Source organism: Cucurbita pepo, chromosome LG01 (genome assembly GCF_002806865.2).
Source record: "Cucurbita pepo subsp. pepo cultivar mu-cu-16 chromosome LG01, ASM280686v2, whole genome shotgun sequence".
Lineage (NCBI taxonomy): Eukaryota > Viridiplantae > Streptophyta > Magnoliopsida > Cucurbitales > Cucurbitaceae > Cucurbita > Cucurbita pepo.
This window is the reverse complement of record NC_036638.1, coordinates 7,692,592-7,708,817: the sequence shown is the minus strand read 5'-3', so window position 1 is coordinate 7,708,817 and position 16,226 is coordinate 7,692,592. Positions and strand designations below refer to the sequence as shown.

General features: G+C 36.1%; 2 protein-coding genes across 6 annotated transcripts; one reads left to right on the top strand and one right to left on the bottom strand.

Annotated features, from left to right (window-relative positions):
• Positions 1-94: 94 nt before the first annotated feature.
• On the top strand, positions 95-6,478 carry LOC111788587 (probable aspartyl aminopeptidase). Of its 2 annotated transcripts, XM_023668982.1 has the most exons (11): positions 95-304; positions 503-593; positions 913-1,048; positions 1,379-1,651; positions 2,190-2,337; positions 2,941-3,180; positions 4,495-4,627; positions 4,780-4,961; positions 5,107-5,219; positions 5,628-5,757; positions 6,233-6,478. In XM_023668982.1, exons 1-10 carry the CDS (start codon positions 146-148, stop codon positions 5,734-5,736), a joined length of 1,584 nt encoding a protein of 527 aa, XP_023524750.1. In that variant the 5' UTR covers positions 95-145; the 3' UTR covers positions 5,737-5,757; positions 6,233-6,478. The 2 variants fall into 2 exon arrangements, with proteins under 2 accessions (XP_023524750.1, XP_023524741.1); XM_023668973.1 differs by lacking the exon at positions 6,233-6,478 and having other exon boundaries at positions 5,628-5,759.
• LOC111788598 (R3H domain-containing protein 2-like) lies at positions 6,471-14,762 on the bottom strand. 4 transcript variants are annotated; one of them, XM_023669000.1, is made up of 8 exons: positions 14,197-14,762; positions 12,901-13,615; positions 12,094-12,457; positions 11,354-11,745; positions 10,444-10,685; positions 10,066-10,348; positions 7,977-8,201; positions 6,471-6,812 (listed from the first exon to the last, which is right to left on the bottom strand). In XM_023669000.1, exons 1-4 carry the CDS (start codon positions 14,486-14,488, stop codon positions 11,695-11,697), a joined length of 1,422 nt encoding a protein of 473 aa, XP_023524768.1. In that variant the 5' UTR covers positions 14,489-14,762; the 3' UTR covers positions 6,471-6,812; positions 7,977-8,201; positions 10,066-10,348; positions 10,444-10,685; positions 11,354-11,694. The 4 variants fall into 4 exon arrangements, with proteins under 4 accessions (XP_023524768.1, XP_023524778.1, XP_023524786.1 ...); XM_023669010.1 differs by lacking the exons at positions 6,471-6,812; positions 7,977-8,201 and adding an exon at positions 9,890-9,986; XM_023669018.1 differs by lacking the exons at positions 6,471-6,812; positions 7,977-8,201 and having other exon boundaries at positions 9,890-10,348; positions 10,444-10,714.
• Positions 14,763-16,226: the final 1,464 nt, after the last annotated feature.

Here is a 16,226-nt window from a genome sequence, read left to right as displayed (position 1 = left end):
CTAAAAATCTATGGAAAAAAAAGAATAACTGTGAAAGGGAGAATTGTGAAATATCTAAAAGTATTGGGGCCGAGTAGCAATATACCTAATTCAAATATCCCTTTATAACAATCTATCAGATGCCGGTGAAAAATCGGGCAAAGAAATGGCGGCAATATCTCGCCTGCAAGTGCAGCTCCTCCACTTCACTCCTCCTCTCAAATCGCCTTCGGTCTTCTCAAGATTCCCTCACTTCTCTCGCATTTCTCCCCGTAAATTCTTCACTCATCGACCTCTCTGCTCCGTTTCCGATTCGACTCCTCAGGTTCATCTCTGTTTTTCTTTTTCATTTGGAATGTAAAATCATGTAATGTGTTCGTATAGTTGACTATGTTGCTTTCTCGTCTGATTGTATGTGATTTAGGTTCATCTACGTTTTTCTTTTTCATTTGGAATGTAAAATCATGTAATGTGTTCGTGTATTTGACTATGTTGCTTTCTCGTCTGATTATATGTGATTTAGAGTTCTTCTTCGGAGATAGGATCGAGTTCGAGCATTGTCGGAGACCTTCTTGACTATCTCAACGAGTCCTGGACTCAGTTTCATGCGACAGGTATTGCATATCTATTGTATGCGTATCATCCTTTATCGCTATGCTTTTTTTTTTTTTTTTTTTTTTTTTTTTTTTTTTTTTTTTTTTTTTTTTTTTTTTTTTTTTTTTTTTTTTTTTTTTTTNCGAAGAGTGATTTGGATTTTTATCGTTAAATTGTTTTGAATTGACGCGTTCGTTTATTGTTATTCACTTCTCATCTTGGAGGTCGATTTTTGGAATTCTTGATGGCGGACTCTTATATACTTCTGATTCGACATTTGGTGATAGAATTTGTAATACTGATACCTCATTATTCTTTATCGTATTTTTTTTCCCGCAGCTGAAGCGAAACGGCAATTAGTTGCTGCTGGTTTTCATTTGCTAAACGAGGATGAAGACTGGAACTTAAAGCCTGGAGGACGCTATTTCTTTACACGAAATATGTCTTGTTTGGTTGCCTTTTCCATTGGAGAAAAGTGAGTTATTACTTCTAACTTTTAGATCTGCAAACGATTCTGGTTATTTGTTATTTAAATTACGTGGCTTAGGAAACTACCGAAGAAATGTCTAGTCGGCTGCTTGATTTGCAAGATTTTGATATTGTCTACTCGTATCAATTTGCAGTTGTAGTCATCCGTGTAACCATGCAAGAACTATTTCCTGAGTTTTATTGCATTTTGACGATTTTTTTTCACCGTAGCTACATGTTTGAATTATTTTTCTTTCTTCTTTTTCTCCCTACGATGTCTGACTGTTTTACTTTGAATTAGCTTAGTTTGATCGATGAAATTTTTTCTGTTTTACAGGTATGTTCCTGGTAATGGATTTCATGTTATTGCTGCTCACACAGATAGCCCATGCCTAAAATTAAAGCCCAAGTCTTCATCAAACAAGTGTAATTGTCTAATGGTCAATGTGCAGACATATGGGGGTGGTTTGTGGCATACTTGGTTTGATAGAGATTTGAGTGTTGCTGGAAGAGTTATAGTAAGAGGCAGTGATGGTTCATATTTGCACAAACTTGTCAAAGTAAGAAGGCCTCTTTTGCGAATTCCAACCTTGGCAATTCATCTTGACCGGTTTGTGCCCCATTATTATCTTTTCGTTCATGGTTGACCTGCTTCTCAAGTTACTTATTTTGGGGAAATTTAAAGAAAGGAACAAGTTTATAGATATTAAGAAATTACAAAAAGGATTGCCAACTCATGTGGAACTTATTCAAAAGGTCCAAAGGACTAAGCCTGCACCACTTGGAGCCAAAATATAATCTTATCCTATGGTAAACGAGGGCGATGGTGTAGTTCATTGGTGCTGTTTTCTAATAAGGGTCGTTATTTTGTGGGTTGCCTGCTTTTGATTAACTAAAGTTATTGATTACATCCTATTGGTCGCTGTAAGGGCAGGGTTTCATATATTACAAGAAGAAGGAAAAAAGCCTATATAATCCTTAGATTTTTTTGGATTTTTAGATTTCCAACATATTGTATAGGTTTGGTGATGACTCTTTTAAGCATATTGTTAATATTCTTTTATTATATTATACATGATATTTTTAACATATTCAAAATGTTTTACTATTCCCTTTTCTTCTTGTCATGGTGATCTTGGTTTCTTCAGCACAGTGAACCAGGATGGGTTTAAGCCAAACTTAGAAACTCATCTTATTCCGTTGATGGCAATGAAGATGGAAGACAATTCAATGGAGTCGAAAAATGAAGGCAATGATCCGTTATTGAAGGATGCCCTACATCCACTTCTGAAACAGGTATTGTTTTCTAGAACTTTAACAACTATTAAGTATTTTTTAATTTGTAGAGAGAAAAGGGGGAGGGTATTGTCTAGGACATCTTTTCTCGAGAATCTAAGATCATGTGGCAAAGCAGTTACTTGGGACACTTACTTCCACTCCCTCCTCTCCACCGCACACTCAATGAGCTGCAGTTGCTTATGAGGAACTGACTTAGGATGGGCACGGAACTTGTAATACCCAAACTATCCATAGACCATGATAAACAATCCAAAGAAAGAAGGAAAGTCATTCATGCTGCACTCAGTGATCTTAATCAAATTCGTGTCCTATGGACATAAGCACTAAAATTTTCTATGGTATTAAATAAAATAATGATTTTTTTTTTAAGTCTCTTAAACCAACATGCATGTGATGGTTTTTATAGTTTTATAAATAATTTTTTCTTATTTTCAAATTCCAATTTTTTTGGAAAAATTTGCACAAACATACATTATTGTTGAACTAAAATTTTGAGAGTAGTAATTTATTGATTGGTTGGGAATTTGAACGCCTTATGTTACTGAAGTTGTAGTTAAACTATAAATTATCTAGGAGTCAGTGCTTTAACTTGATTGACAGGTCATATCAGAAGAGCTCTGTTGTGCAGCTGATGATATAGTGAGCTTTGAGTTGAACGTGTGTGATACCCAACCTAGCTGTCTTGGAGGCGGAAATGAGGAGTTTATTCTCTCAGGAAGATTAGATAACCTCGCATCAAGCTATTGTGCATTCAGAGCTCTTATTGATTCTTGTGGATCTCATGGTGACTTAAAAGGTGAACAGGCAGTTCGAATGGTTGCTTTATTTGATAATGAAGAGGTAAGATTTTTCTTGTGTACTTTGTGAATGATATGTATACTGAAAGTTGCGCATCTCATGGATTGGTAAAAAAATCCTAGTATATTTGGTCCCCCGGCTAAATCTTTTCAATTTGGTCACGCCCATTGGTGATAAGATAGTACTGCCCACTAAGCAAAAACTGAAGTTTTTTTAGGCTCCTCTGATCACCAGATATGAATTTTATTTCTGTTTCCTTCAGCCATCAGAAAAGAGAGTAGAAGTGGATTTTCTAGAGAAAGAGATGAATTATAGAGGCTAAGCACATGACCACTTGAGAGATCAGAAGTTTCCCTATCATTTTAATTCCATGAGCATTTAGTCTTTAGATGTAACAGCCCAATCTTACCGCTAGCAGATATCAGCCTCATAGTTTTAAAACGTGTCTTCTAGGGAGAGGTTTCCACACCTTTTTAAGGAATGATTCGTTTCTCTCTCCAACTAATGTGAGATCTCACAATCCATCCCCTTGGGACCCAGCGCCCTCGCTGGCACACCACCCGGTGTCGGGCTCTGATACCATTTGTAACAGCCTAAGCCCACCGCTAACAAATATTGTTCGCTTTGGCCCGTTACGTATTGTCATCAACCTCGCGATTTTAAAATGTGGCTGCTAGGGAGAGGTTTTCACGCCCTTATAAGGAATGTTTCGTTTTCCTCTCCAATCAACGTAGGATCTCAAATTAGGTTTTGTGAAAAATTGGAAGAATTATACAGGAGGCAGTGATGATTATTGGTTGAACCATATGGCAAGGATATAAAATATAGACCTTTCTCCATATCTCCTCTCAGCATCTTCTATTTCGTACGTCGATAAAATGCGGGAAAACTATAGGCTTCTAATATAAAACTTCCAACTTCCATTTTTTTACTTCTTACCACCCCACACCATAACCTTATTCCATACCTCAAAGCTATGTTCATTTTTTTCCATGTAGCCTATATTCACGCCAAGGATGATGTTGGTTTGATTTCTGTGGATTTGAGCCTCTTTTTTAGTTAGTTTTGAGCTTTCCTTCACGTCCTCTTTTGAGGGTTGTTTTTTGTATGGTCGAGTTTTTCTTTCATAAATGAAACTTCTGTTTCTTACTAATATATATGTATATTCACTCCAAGGATGTCTGCCGAAACAAGATCCTTCAGTTATTTAAATGATATTTGGAAGGTCATTGATGAATTTTCTCTTTTATTCGTATTAATATTCTCTTGCGTTTGTCTTTGATTTAACTCGTCCTAGTATACAATCATTTCATGACCGCCATTTCATATTTATAGTCGTTAACTTTTCCTGTTTAGGTGGGTTCAGGTTCAATTCAGGGAGCTGGTGCACCCACCATGTTTCAGGCCATGAGGCGCATAGCCAGCGACATCGCTCAAGGACATGTTGGTGAAGGTGTTTTTGAGCGTGCTTTTAGACAATCATTTCTTGGTACGTTTCAATTCGAAGTAAAGAAGGATCAATTACTATGGTGGTTTAATTTTGAATGCTTTGCATTTCAATGAAAATTTTACTTACTGGACCGTCGTGAATAGCCACGGTTAAATTAAAGATTGCTACTTATGTATTATATTTCTTAATAGTGTCTGCGGACATGGCCCACGGAGTTCATCCAAATTTCATGGATAAGCATGAAGAACACCATAGACCAGAAATGCAAAAGGGACTTGTCATAAAGCACAATGCCAACCAGCGCTATGCTACAAGCGGAGTCACAGCTTTTCTTTTCAGAGAATTAGGCCGAATTCATAACCTACCAACGCAGGTATGTGCCTGCCTTGAAACAATATTTTTTAGCTTCTTACTCTTTACCCATTGTTTAATTATTATAGGGCATTGGTTATGAGTGGTAACCGTTTATTGACTTTTTAAATTGGAATATTCACGGTTGCTGCCCGTTGTGATGGTAGGATTTTGTTGTGAGAAATGATATGGGTTGTGGGTCTACCATCGGTCCAATACTTGCTTCTGGAGTTGGCATCCGTACAGTGGATTGTGGTATCCCTCAACTCTCCATGCACAGGTATTCCCCCTCTTGACTGTGTATGTTATATATTATAGCGCTCCCATTCATTAAGGTCTGAATCTAATTTTGAATTATTATGAAATAAATAAATCCAATTTTCAATGTGGCAAGTGGGTACACATTTAGTCTGGAAAAAAAGAAAAAAAGAAAACGGCCATCATAAAATTGGCCTTCAAAATGGAATATAAAATACATAGCATGTAGAAACCTTTCTTTTGTGAATGTTTGACTAAGATACCGAGTGATTTTAAGATGGAATATAAAATACATAGCATTAAACTTTCAATTCCATGCTATATCTTTGTGAATTTTTAAAAATATTGAATTGAATTTTTTGCAAATAGTTTTGGTATTATATGTGAAAATGTGTTCATGATCATTCTTTGTGCATATATGTTATTGCAGCATAAGAGAAATTTGCGGGAAAGAAGATATAGACACAGCTTACAAATATTTCAAGGCATTCTATCAATCATTTTCAAGCATAGACCGAAAACTGAAGGTGGACGCCTGAATCAAAGATAAACCAAATAAGGTTATTGTCAATTTATTCAAGGCTACGGGAAAATATTTCCCCACGTATGTGTGTTCTAATCTCAAAGTCACTAATCTCAAAGTCAGAGTCAGAGCCTGCCCAGAAAAAACTTTCGAATTTAAGGGTACATATGTCCAAGAATATGATTTCCCTTCTGAATTAGGTTTCTCATTCTTTTATTTTGCTTATCCCAAGATTTTAACCTTCCCCAAATCATTTAATGTATATTTCAATCTATTTTTCTCTAAAATTTTCGTAGGAATTTAGAGACAAGATAAGAGTTCGAATTTCATGAAGAAATTTGAAATTTTGAAACTTGGTTTTAATTTTCAGGATTTTAAATACAACAATAAGTTTAAGAGATTTGAAAAAAAGAAAGAAACAGCATAAAATTTATCACAGAATACCTCATTTACCCACAATTTAATTTTGCAATCTAATCTTTTAAACCCTAAGAAAATGAAAATGTGTACAGGTAAAAACAAAGAGAAGGAATTCGTATCTTACGATGTGGATGTCAAAACAAAATTGGTGCCTGCGAAAGCCATTAGCAGCAGCAAAGTCAAGCAAATGACTCCCCTTACCACCTTCGTCGATTCATTATTAAACACTGGACCTTACAATTACATGCCAAACGACTGTGTTATAACCGTGCATTATACAATACTATATTACTCGAGATGAGAGCAGCATGAAAATAATAAACGAGTTGGTTACCTAATATCATATGCTTTTGTATTCTTTTACGGAGGAGATAGAGAGAGAATAACATCTCAACATCATAGGAGGCAAAAGGAAAGGAGAGCTCTTATCTGTTGCGTTTCTCAATCATTCTTGTAATCTAAAACGGAAATAAAGGGAGATGGCAAAATAAGTTATGCAGAAGGAAGGGTTTATTACCTGAGAAAGGGGCTGATGAACAAAAGGAGAGGAATTCACAAATATGCGTGATTGGAGTGTTGCACCAACGCTTGCACTATAAGGCCAAATAACTCTCTAAACCACCATACCTTTATATGCCGCGCCAATCGCGTAAACCATGGGCGACCTACATACTGTGGAAACTCAGTACTATTAGCTCGCAACAAAGCACGCGGGACTCACAAGTTATGTAGCAAGGGCTTAAAAATCTATTTACCATGCCTTTTCCATCGAATTAACCAACCAAACAACACTAGCTAATTAATAAACCAACAAAGCACAGCAAACATATTAAGAATACAACAAGCTATAATAGATAATGCAAGGAGTCTCCAACTTACTAATGAAAAGAATTGAATCATCGAAGGTATCAGCATAACATATTAAAACGTCCAGCAAATGGAAAAACTACTAAGAACATCGCCTCTGTGAGCTCATCGTAGACATTAATGCATATAGAAAAGGAAAGGAAACCAATGATATTTAGTCGCCAATTTTCTTCAATTTGTGTCGTACCAAATATGTTAATAGAAAATACGTCTTCGGAGAATCAAACGGAAAAAACTACTTAGATCACCGTCACTGGGAACTTAATGTATACATGTATGCATATAGGAAAGGAAAGAAAGCCTATGATACAGTCAACAATTTATTCTATCTACTTTGCACAGAAAATGTTATTAGACAGTTATTTCCAGAAATCGTATGGAAAAGCTACTTAGAACACCACCTCTGAGAACTCAATTAGACATAAATGCATGTAGAAAATGAAACCTACGATACAGTCAGCTATTTATTTTATCTACCTTGTACAGAAAATGTTAGGAGTGTTATTCCAGAAATCAGAGGAAAAACTATTTTGAACATCGCCTCTGAGAACTCAACTTAAACATAAATGCATATAGAAAATAAAAGGAAAGGAAAGAAAACCTACGACTCAATCAGCAATTTTATTCTATCTGCCTTGTTCAAAAGAACGATTAGAGGATTCTTCTAAAAAATCAAGTTTAAAAACTACCTATACTACAACCTCTGTGCACTCAATGTAGCCATCAGTAAATGTATAAAAGAAAATGCAACTTACAACATCATAAGCGATTTTATTCTATCTGCCTTAGAAAACGCTATTAGAGAATTATTTCAAGAAATCAGCACCAACAGAAACAAATACCGCACAAATGACATGATGTTAAGTGGAATGATTCGGACAAGTATAACAGACAGCTACGACTTGAAATTAATAATAAATTACATCCTCTAGGATTCTGAAAGTCCTCGCGAAGGAGGAACCGACCAACCTGAGTGATAGAATCCTCGGACAGTTCAGCAGGAACCGAACGATCTGAGCGAGCAGAACCGCCAACGGAATGCTCCAAGGCATTAGAATTTTGATTGGTAGAAGCGGAGGCCAGTTCATCGTTTCAAGGCCTCCTCCATCTCAGCGACCTCCCTGACTCGGGACCTTCTAGATCCTCCGCTGCAGAGCGCTCCAGGATAAGACAAAGGACCAAAACTCTAAACTCCTGGCAGCAATAGAGGCATTAGAAAGGAGAAAAAAAAAGCAGATAATCGAAATGCCAAATCTCAAGGAATTAGGCTTTTGGCATCGGAAAGCTGTAGCACAAGAAAGAAATTCGAGGAACGAAATTTGGCGCGATTGGTACGACGGTGGATTTCCCCGATCGATTTCGATCGCAGCAAGAGAAGAAATGGAGAGAAAATGCATCAAAACGAAGATCGCAGACAAACAAAGGAATTCCGGTTGCATAGAATCACTAGGGATAATAGTTCCCCTGTGGAAGTCCCCAACTCTAAACTTTGGCGGGAAACTAACGAAGAAGAGAGAAAACGAATGAATGTAATACGATGGGTTGCCGTGGATTGTCAGGATTCGGATTTCAGTATTTATAGTGCAGATAATAAGTATATTTAAATATTAGGGTTCGAATCCTCTCCCCCCAAAAAATTAATAAAATTAATGCATATTTAATTATCTATTTTTTCCACTATATTTTGATCTCCTCTTTGATTTATTAGTTCTTTTATTAGGTTGCTTTATTTGTTTCAATATATATAGATATAGTCTCTTATTTTATATTTTCAAATTTTAAAATAATTTCAATTAAAAGGTTAATTTCTCTAATCAATGAAATTTTATAATAAGCAAATGGTTAAAACCATAGCCTAACAAATTAGATGTTAGATTTTTTCAATAGTGAAAAATTCAAATTAAAAAATAAAATAGTTACTTTTCAAGTTATGCTGAATATATGCTCCATTTAGCATATATTTGAATCTATTATCTTTTGAAATAATATTTCTAAATCAATTTTTTTTCACATTATATAAATAGAATGGATAAAATTTTTACATTTTTTTAATTCTTTTATCTTTTTAAATATAGTGTCCAATATATATATATATATATATTTTCCTCAAATATAAAACAATTGTGATAATTTAATTGATAAGAAGGAAGGATGAGGTCCTCATTATAAAAATAAAAAAATCTAAGATAATTTCCATTTTGAAGCCTCAATTTTCACAATTATATTACTATATTTTCAGTGAAAAGAAAATGGAGTCTAATTTAAAAGATAAAACAAGTATATTTTCATCCTAAACCCTTTACTTAATAATAATTATTATTATAAAAACTAAATGTAAGGAAAATTTGGGAGAATTCTTTATGAATAACATCTCCTGCCTAGATAAATCCCATAGTTCTTACGTATCTTTTGTTTCATTTCTTCTGGAATCCCGGTTGAACCCTGGTTGTCTCTACACCGTCTCTACACCCTTACCTCTTTTATCACTAAGCGATTATTTAGAAGCCTTAATTAGTGATCCGGGCTGTTTCCCTCTCGACAATGAAGCTTATCCCCCGTCGTCTCAGTGGCCAACCTTGACCCCTCACCATTATTTCATTTCATTCTATTTATGGGTTCAAACTCCAAAGAACATACTCAGTTCTATTGATTTTCCATCTTTTCAATTTGATTTTCTATCTTTTCAATCCAAGGAGTTCCAGTTTCATAAAGAATTCTTAAAAGGGGAAATATTTATTATCGACTTTCCTTTGTCACATTGTTTTGACACTAAGATGACTAACTAATACCCTATTTGAAGCTTAAAAACTGCCACATTTGGAGCCTTTTTTTGGATGTTCAACAAGTGGGGTGTGGGCCAAACCAAGGGAAAAGCACTTGAATAAACAAAATTTCAATGATCTTTTCAAAAAATCAGAAAGAAAATTGAAGAGAACTTCCAAACAGTCTCAACTTCTTCTCCACAACAATGTTCAAAACCTATAATTAACATTCATCATATACAATCAGTCTAAAATTATATTAAACAAAATATAGAAAGGTGTTGAAGTAATAATACCGAGATTCTTCAGGCTAAGAGAAGCTGAAGATATGGTGTATGCCGTAAGCTGGTTGAGGCATATACCTCAACTTACATTCAAAGTACGAACTTGAAGAGCACCCTCCATTTTTCATCAAAGCTCGACGCAGACAGAGGCTGCGTTTCTAAAGATTTCATACCTGCCCATCAAGGGTGAAATTGTCACTCGATCCCATGTGTAGCTGATTCCCAGATTTGCTCGAACTGCTAAAGATGATCAGGAAATGAAACACGCTTTCCGTCCCACGAATCCTTCTTTGTCCTTGCAACAAGAAGGCATCAAGTGTTGTTAATTTTAAGGATCTTCCCTGGTGGTAGCATCATTAAAATGAAATCAAAACTAATCGGAGCACTTACAGGATTTGGTAGAGTTCAGAGCAAAAACGAGAAATCGATGTTGACGAAATTCTGAGATTTCCAACTGGTACTCGAGCTGCAGCAACGGATGTCACTTGATCCGAACATTTTTCCCATGTTTGATCTTCTCTGGGTTGTGTGACTGATCTTTCTTCCATGACATTCCATTTCACCAAATTTTTGGCATTCTTACAAGCACAGCTCTAGTTTTGCAATGACGAAAAACCATATCCTCCCGTATGCTGAAAATGTCGACAAAATAACTGAAGAACTGGAACAAAACCTCATGGTAGATGAGAAGCCAAACAAAAGAATACTCCAAGAAGATATTAAACCAGTCATGAACACTCAACAAGATATTAAACCAATCATCCATGACACAAAAGAAATCTCAGGAAAAATGCAAATGATTCCTGGTCTAGAGATATGATGATGATAGGCCAGGATGGCTATGCCATAGAAGAAAATCATTAAAAATTAGAGACCAACAGAATTTTCCATGTCATATAGCTTACGGAATATCCATTTAGGACTATCAAAAACACGAACAGATGGTCATCTAAAAGTCACGTACGACAGTGCAAAGTGCAGGATTGTGGAGACCAAACATGAAATGAAGAAATCCCCTAGTTCAGAATCAACAGCCTCCAACATCCTTTCAACAATAATCTCACCTTCCATTGACTGTAACCTTAGAAAGTTAGAACAACTACAGAACCAGAGAAAATGACAATTCTTTGTTAATGCTTACAACTATATGCACAGACAAAAAGCCAACAAATATTACAGAATGACACTTTTTTTACCCCCGTTCTCATTTTATCACGTTTCTTTTAAGTTCAACTTAGAGAGAGTGAGCGGGTTGGGTAGGCAGGGTGGTAGTTAATATAACGTTAAAAGAATCCCATACCTTCGTCCAAGATCTTGCAGGAACATTCCCAGCAGATTGTTGATTCTTCTATTTAACTTTTCATCATTATCAGTGGCAAGAGCAACCTGAACAGCTCAGCCTACTAGCGCAAATTCCAAAGCAATGAGTTTCTTCATCAACCATAAGAGATGCAAGAAGCTCCCAGGAAACTGATGGTGGGAAGAAGCATATCAAGTCCCAGAAAATGTAAATCCTTCTTCTATGCCCACATCAGTTCTTTATGCCTGCCCCCTGCCATTTCAAGTAAATAAATGTGCACTGAAAAGCCCACGATATATTTTAACTACCAGATGGCAGGGAGCAGGCATGGCCCATGCCCCTCACCGGGGCCGTGCTAAACCAAAACCTGCATCTGGTTGCTGTTGGTATTGCTGCAAAATCATAAGATCAGGATCAAAATGGTGTGTGAGTGAAAAAGAACACACTCTGCTACATTGTCTTTAAGTACGCACAAAAGGAAACTTTGCTCGACTAAGTTTCTCTTTAGTTTCCTTTTGTGCGTACTTAAAGACAAACTGCCCTTTTTAGACTTATAACTGCAATCACTTGCAAGAAGATTCGTAGAGTTATACGTCCAGTGGGGTGGTCACTTACAAGCGGTAGGATAGCTACTGATGAAATATCACCAGCACAAATATCCAAGAAAGAGAAGAGCTTTGGAATAAAAAGTTTGTTGCACCAAAAATTCAAATTCAATAAAACAGATGAAAAGTCCAAACCTGTGTAAAAGGTTGATAAGTTTGTTCATGAGGATGGATAAAATGCATTCCAGACTGCTGACCGGGATACTGAGAGGAATGCAGATATACACCAGAAGATGAATGCGCATCGACATTTGGATTAAAAGGTCTAACCATTGCTTCTCGATGACCATACCCCAAACCTGCAGGAGATGATTGGGCATTCCATGGCCCAGGTACGTGGGAAGAGAGTGGTCTAGGCTGACATTCTGAAACAGCCTGTCTATGAGCAGAGCCAAGTTGTGGAAATTCAGTGTTGTAGTTCACTGCAGGAGCATACATGGGCTGCACGGTGTATGGGCCGCCACTGAAGCCAAACCCAGGGTCGAATCTCTGCATATACCTGAAGAAGGATTTTACAACCAGAAATTTGGCTAAATTACTATCCCAACAATAAAAGTCAGGATGCACCTCTGATGTTAAAATTTCTAAATAGGAAAGTCACGCTTGTCAATTAACAGCTTGTTACTTCATCGTCTAGCAGTTGATTCATGACTTGAAAATACCTTACTTTGTGTATCATAAAAAGTTATGTTCTGTAATAAATGTTTGCACACGATTAATCCTCAAAAAAAATTTAGAGAACCCTAACTGTCACCAATTAATAATAAAATGTATTTAATTCAAATTGTTTATCTCAAAAGAAACACGGTAAAGAGGTCAAGAGAGAATAAATGGGAAGCTTTAGATCTATTCAAAAACCTGGTCATCCATCTCCTACCAAAAGAAGCAGACAATTGAAAAAAATTAAGATCAGGCCAAGAAAAAAATGATTGCATTCCGTACCTATCATAGCTCCTGTCATAATCAGGATCCTTGATATCGATCTCACGATCTCTAAAAATGGCTACCCTACTATTTGGTTTGTGCACCTGCCTTATAGGAAGCTCCTTGTCAGTCCTACTTCTACTTATTCTACTGCTACTCGTAGAACAGTCAATCAAGCCCCTACTAAAATTTGCATCAGGAACTCCTGAAATCATCTTCTCCTCAACCTTTGCAGCACCCAAGGAACCACGATAACTATCCTGTAGTCTAGGATCGGCATCTACTTTCACACCTGCATGACTACCTGAATTACTGCTGCAATTGAATATGCGAGCACGAGCTTTATTATACTCCTCCTTCCTTTCTTCCACACTTTTGGAGCCACTTGTTTTCGATGAATTGGCACTGGCATCTTTAGCTACTTGAGACCGTTTCTGTGGCCTCTGTTTGATAGCAACCTTCATGGTACTATTTTCCTCCGTTGGAAGATTTACGGGAATATCTGCAAGGCGGATAGCTGGAAGACGGCATTCAGAAGTCTTACTAACAATAATTTTGGAACCAGATCCATCAGGTAAACCATTGTCCAATAGAACCATGGACTGCAGTGAATAATGTTGGGCAACCCGATGGGCAGCTAGCCGTAAATATGAAGTAGGCAACTGCTGGAACTCTAGTTGTTGTCGAGCAGGATCCCGGATAAATTTCTCAACATCTTGCTCCATGCGCAAAACTAAAGCAATGATAAATATTCAATATCATCCGTCAAGGGGTATAAATCGTAAACACCATGTTTTCAACAATATAAACAGTGCCCATAAATTATGAGTAACAAAACTGACTCCACTTTGATTTGATAGAGATGGAGTATAATTATAAATGGAATTGGAAAGCGCAGACCAACCAGAGGAATGAAATTCATCTAAATCTAAGAGCCTTTCCCAAAACCATTTTCCTTTAAATAGCCCCCTTGTCTTTCTGCTCATTGTCACCCCAGATGAAAGCTTATAGTGCATTAAGCCACAAAATCTATCCCTTTTATCAAAGCACCCAAGATATTCCAGCTCAATGAAGCAGCTACCTGGCCATAGATTTTCTGACATTAAATTACTTAATTCTATATGTGGCTTGAAACCATTTTAGATTCCTAATTTAACTTGTCATAGTTGGTCTTTGACACTAAAACACATTCTATTTTTCTTTCTAAGCATAGGTTCCACAGTATTGATTTTCCACAAAATTCGAGATGGCCGTATCCTGCAACTTTTCACCGAAAGCAATCCATAATACAGGAAAGCTAAATAAACGACTTACTTGATAGACGCTCCCGAGGGTTATGCAAAGCCTCGAGAAGGAACTGATCAACCTGATTGACAACATCCTCGGGAACCCTCTCGATGGTAGAAGAAACCGAGGAGGGAAGAGAGGGAAATGAAGCGGATGAAAAATGAGAAGCTGGAGCAGCATCGTCAAAAGAGTTATCCAATGATTTGGAATTCTTCGTAGGAGACGAAGAGGGGAGCATCAATCGGCTCATGGCCTCGTCCAAATTCGCGACCTCCCATGACTCCGGTGCTCCGAGATCCTCAACCGCAGAGCCCTCCATGGGGAGACGAAAGAGGAGAACACTAAAGTCCTGCCACAAAGTGAGTCATGAAATATCAGAGAATAAAGGCCCCCAAACAGGAGATCGAGGTAGCAGGCGAATTTCGGGATCGGAATTGCATTTAGAGATTAGGGTTTCGACTTTCGACCACCGTGACGGAGGCGGAAGAAGAAAAATCAGAAGAGAGTGTAGAGAGAATTTGGCGACGGGTACGATTCGCTTTGATGATGAAAAGGTTGAATGGTTTCAGACCATGTCAAAGGTTGCGTGCCTGCGACGCGCACGATATCCTCTCGCATCTTTTTTTATTTGTTTGTGTGTGCGAACTGCGCGAAGTCTCAAGTGTTGGGCCTCATGGATCCAATATTCAGAAGGGTTGGCCTTAGGGGCTTCATTATATGTTCCCCTTGAAAAAGTTATCAAAATTATTCAATTAATAGATAATAAATATAAACACCCTCCGTGTCAAACGGGTTACCACCTCGCCAGTGTCTGATTCTGATATCATTTGCAACAGTCCAAGCTCACTGTTACCGCCTAGTGTCTACTTCTTATACTATTTGTAATCATCTAAGTTTACTGTTACCTTCCAGTGTCGGACTCTAATACCATAGGTAACAATTCAAATTATGCTCTCAAATATATGTTCACCTAATTATACGTTTGTTCCGGTGATTGATGGTTACATATAGGGACCGGACTAATTACAATAGAATAGACTAGAGAAAGAAAATCAAATCATCAAGTTTTTTTTTTTTTTTTTTTTTTTTTTTTTTTTTTTTTTTTTTTTTTTTTNTTTTTTTTTTTTTTTTTTTTTTTTTTTTTTGTAATTGTTATTTTAGCTATCACATTGGTTTCATTCGCCATAACATTAAAGTAAATAGGGTCCCATGCCAAAGAAAAAATATTAATTAATGATTGATTAAGTTTCCACCTAAAAGTCTCCCTTCTTTCTGAATTTTGATTACTAAATTTATAATTATCTAAATAATTTAAAACTAGTTTAATATATTTATTTAATTTATTATAACAAATAGAAAACATACAATAAATTGAAATGTAAATAAATTTTGAGATATTTACCATCGTCTCAACGGTCGATAACTCGTAGCGTGACGGTCGATAACTCATTTCCACGCTACTACTATTGAACCAAATAGAATATAAAACCACATGTTGTTCAATCTGTAAATCGAAGGAATGCATTGAACCATGTAATATATTTGACTTTAATATATATATATATATATATATATATATATATTNTGACATCCCTCCGGCATGACAAAACTTCTACGATGAAATAAACAAATTATTTGAAATATTTTGAAGTTAAATCTAATTATTATTATTTATTATAAATTTTCTAATTATTTATTCACGTATTCACATGAGTCGCACGAAAAACTAAAAACACATTGAAAGGAAGGACTAAATATTTAAACATTCCATCTATTATTAAATTTTTAAGTTATTGTGTGTTTGATTATATATGTTTTAAAATATTTATGGAGGATTAAAAAAAGATTCCTTATTAATTTTTTTGGGTAGAGTTTGGTAAAGAATTTAAAGTGGAGAGGAAAGGTAAATTTAAATTTTTTTTGAGAGTCAAAGTGGTTTGGTAAATTTCCACCTTTGTCTTGTTGAATTAAAATTAATATAAATTATAATATTATTATTTTTAAAATAATCTATTTTGATAAAATATTATAATTTTAATTAGGTCGATGATTTTTGA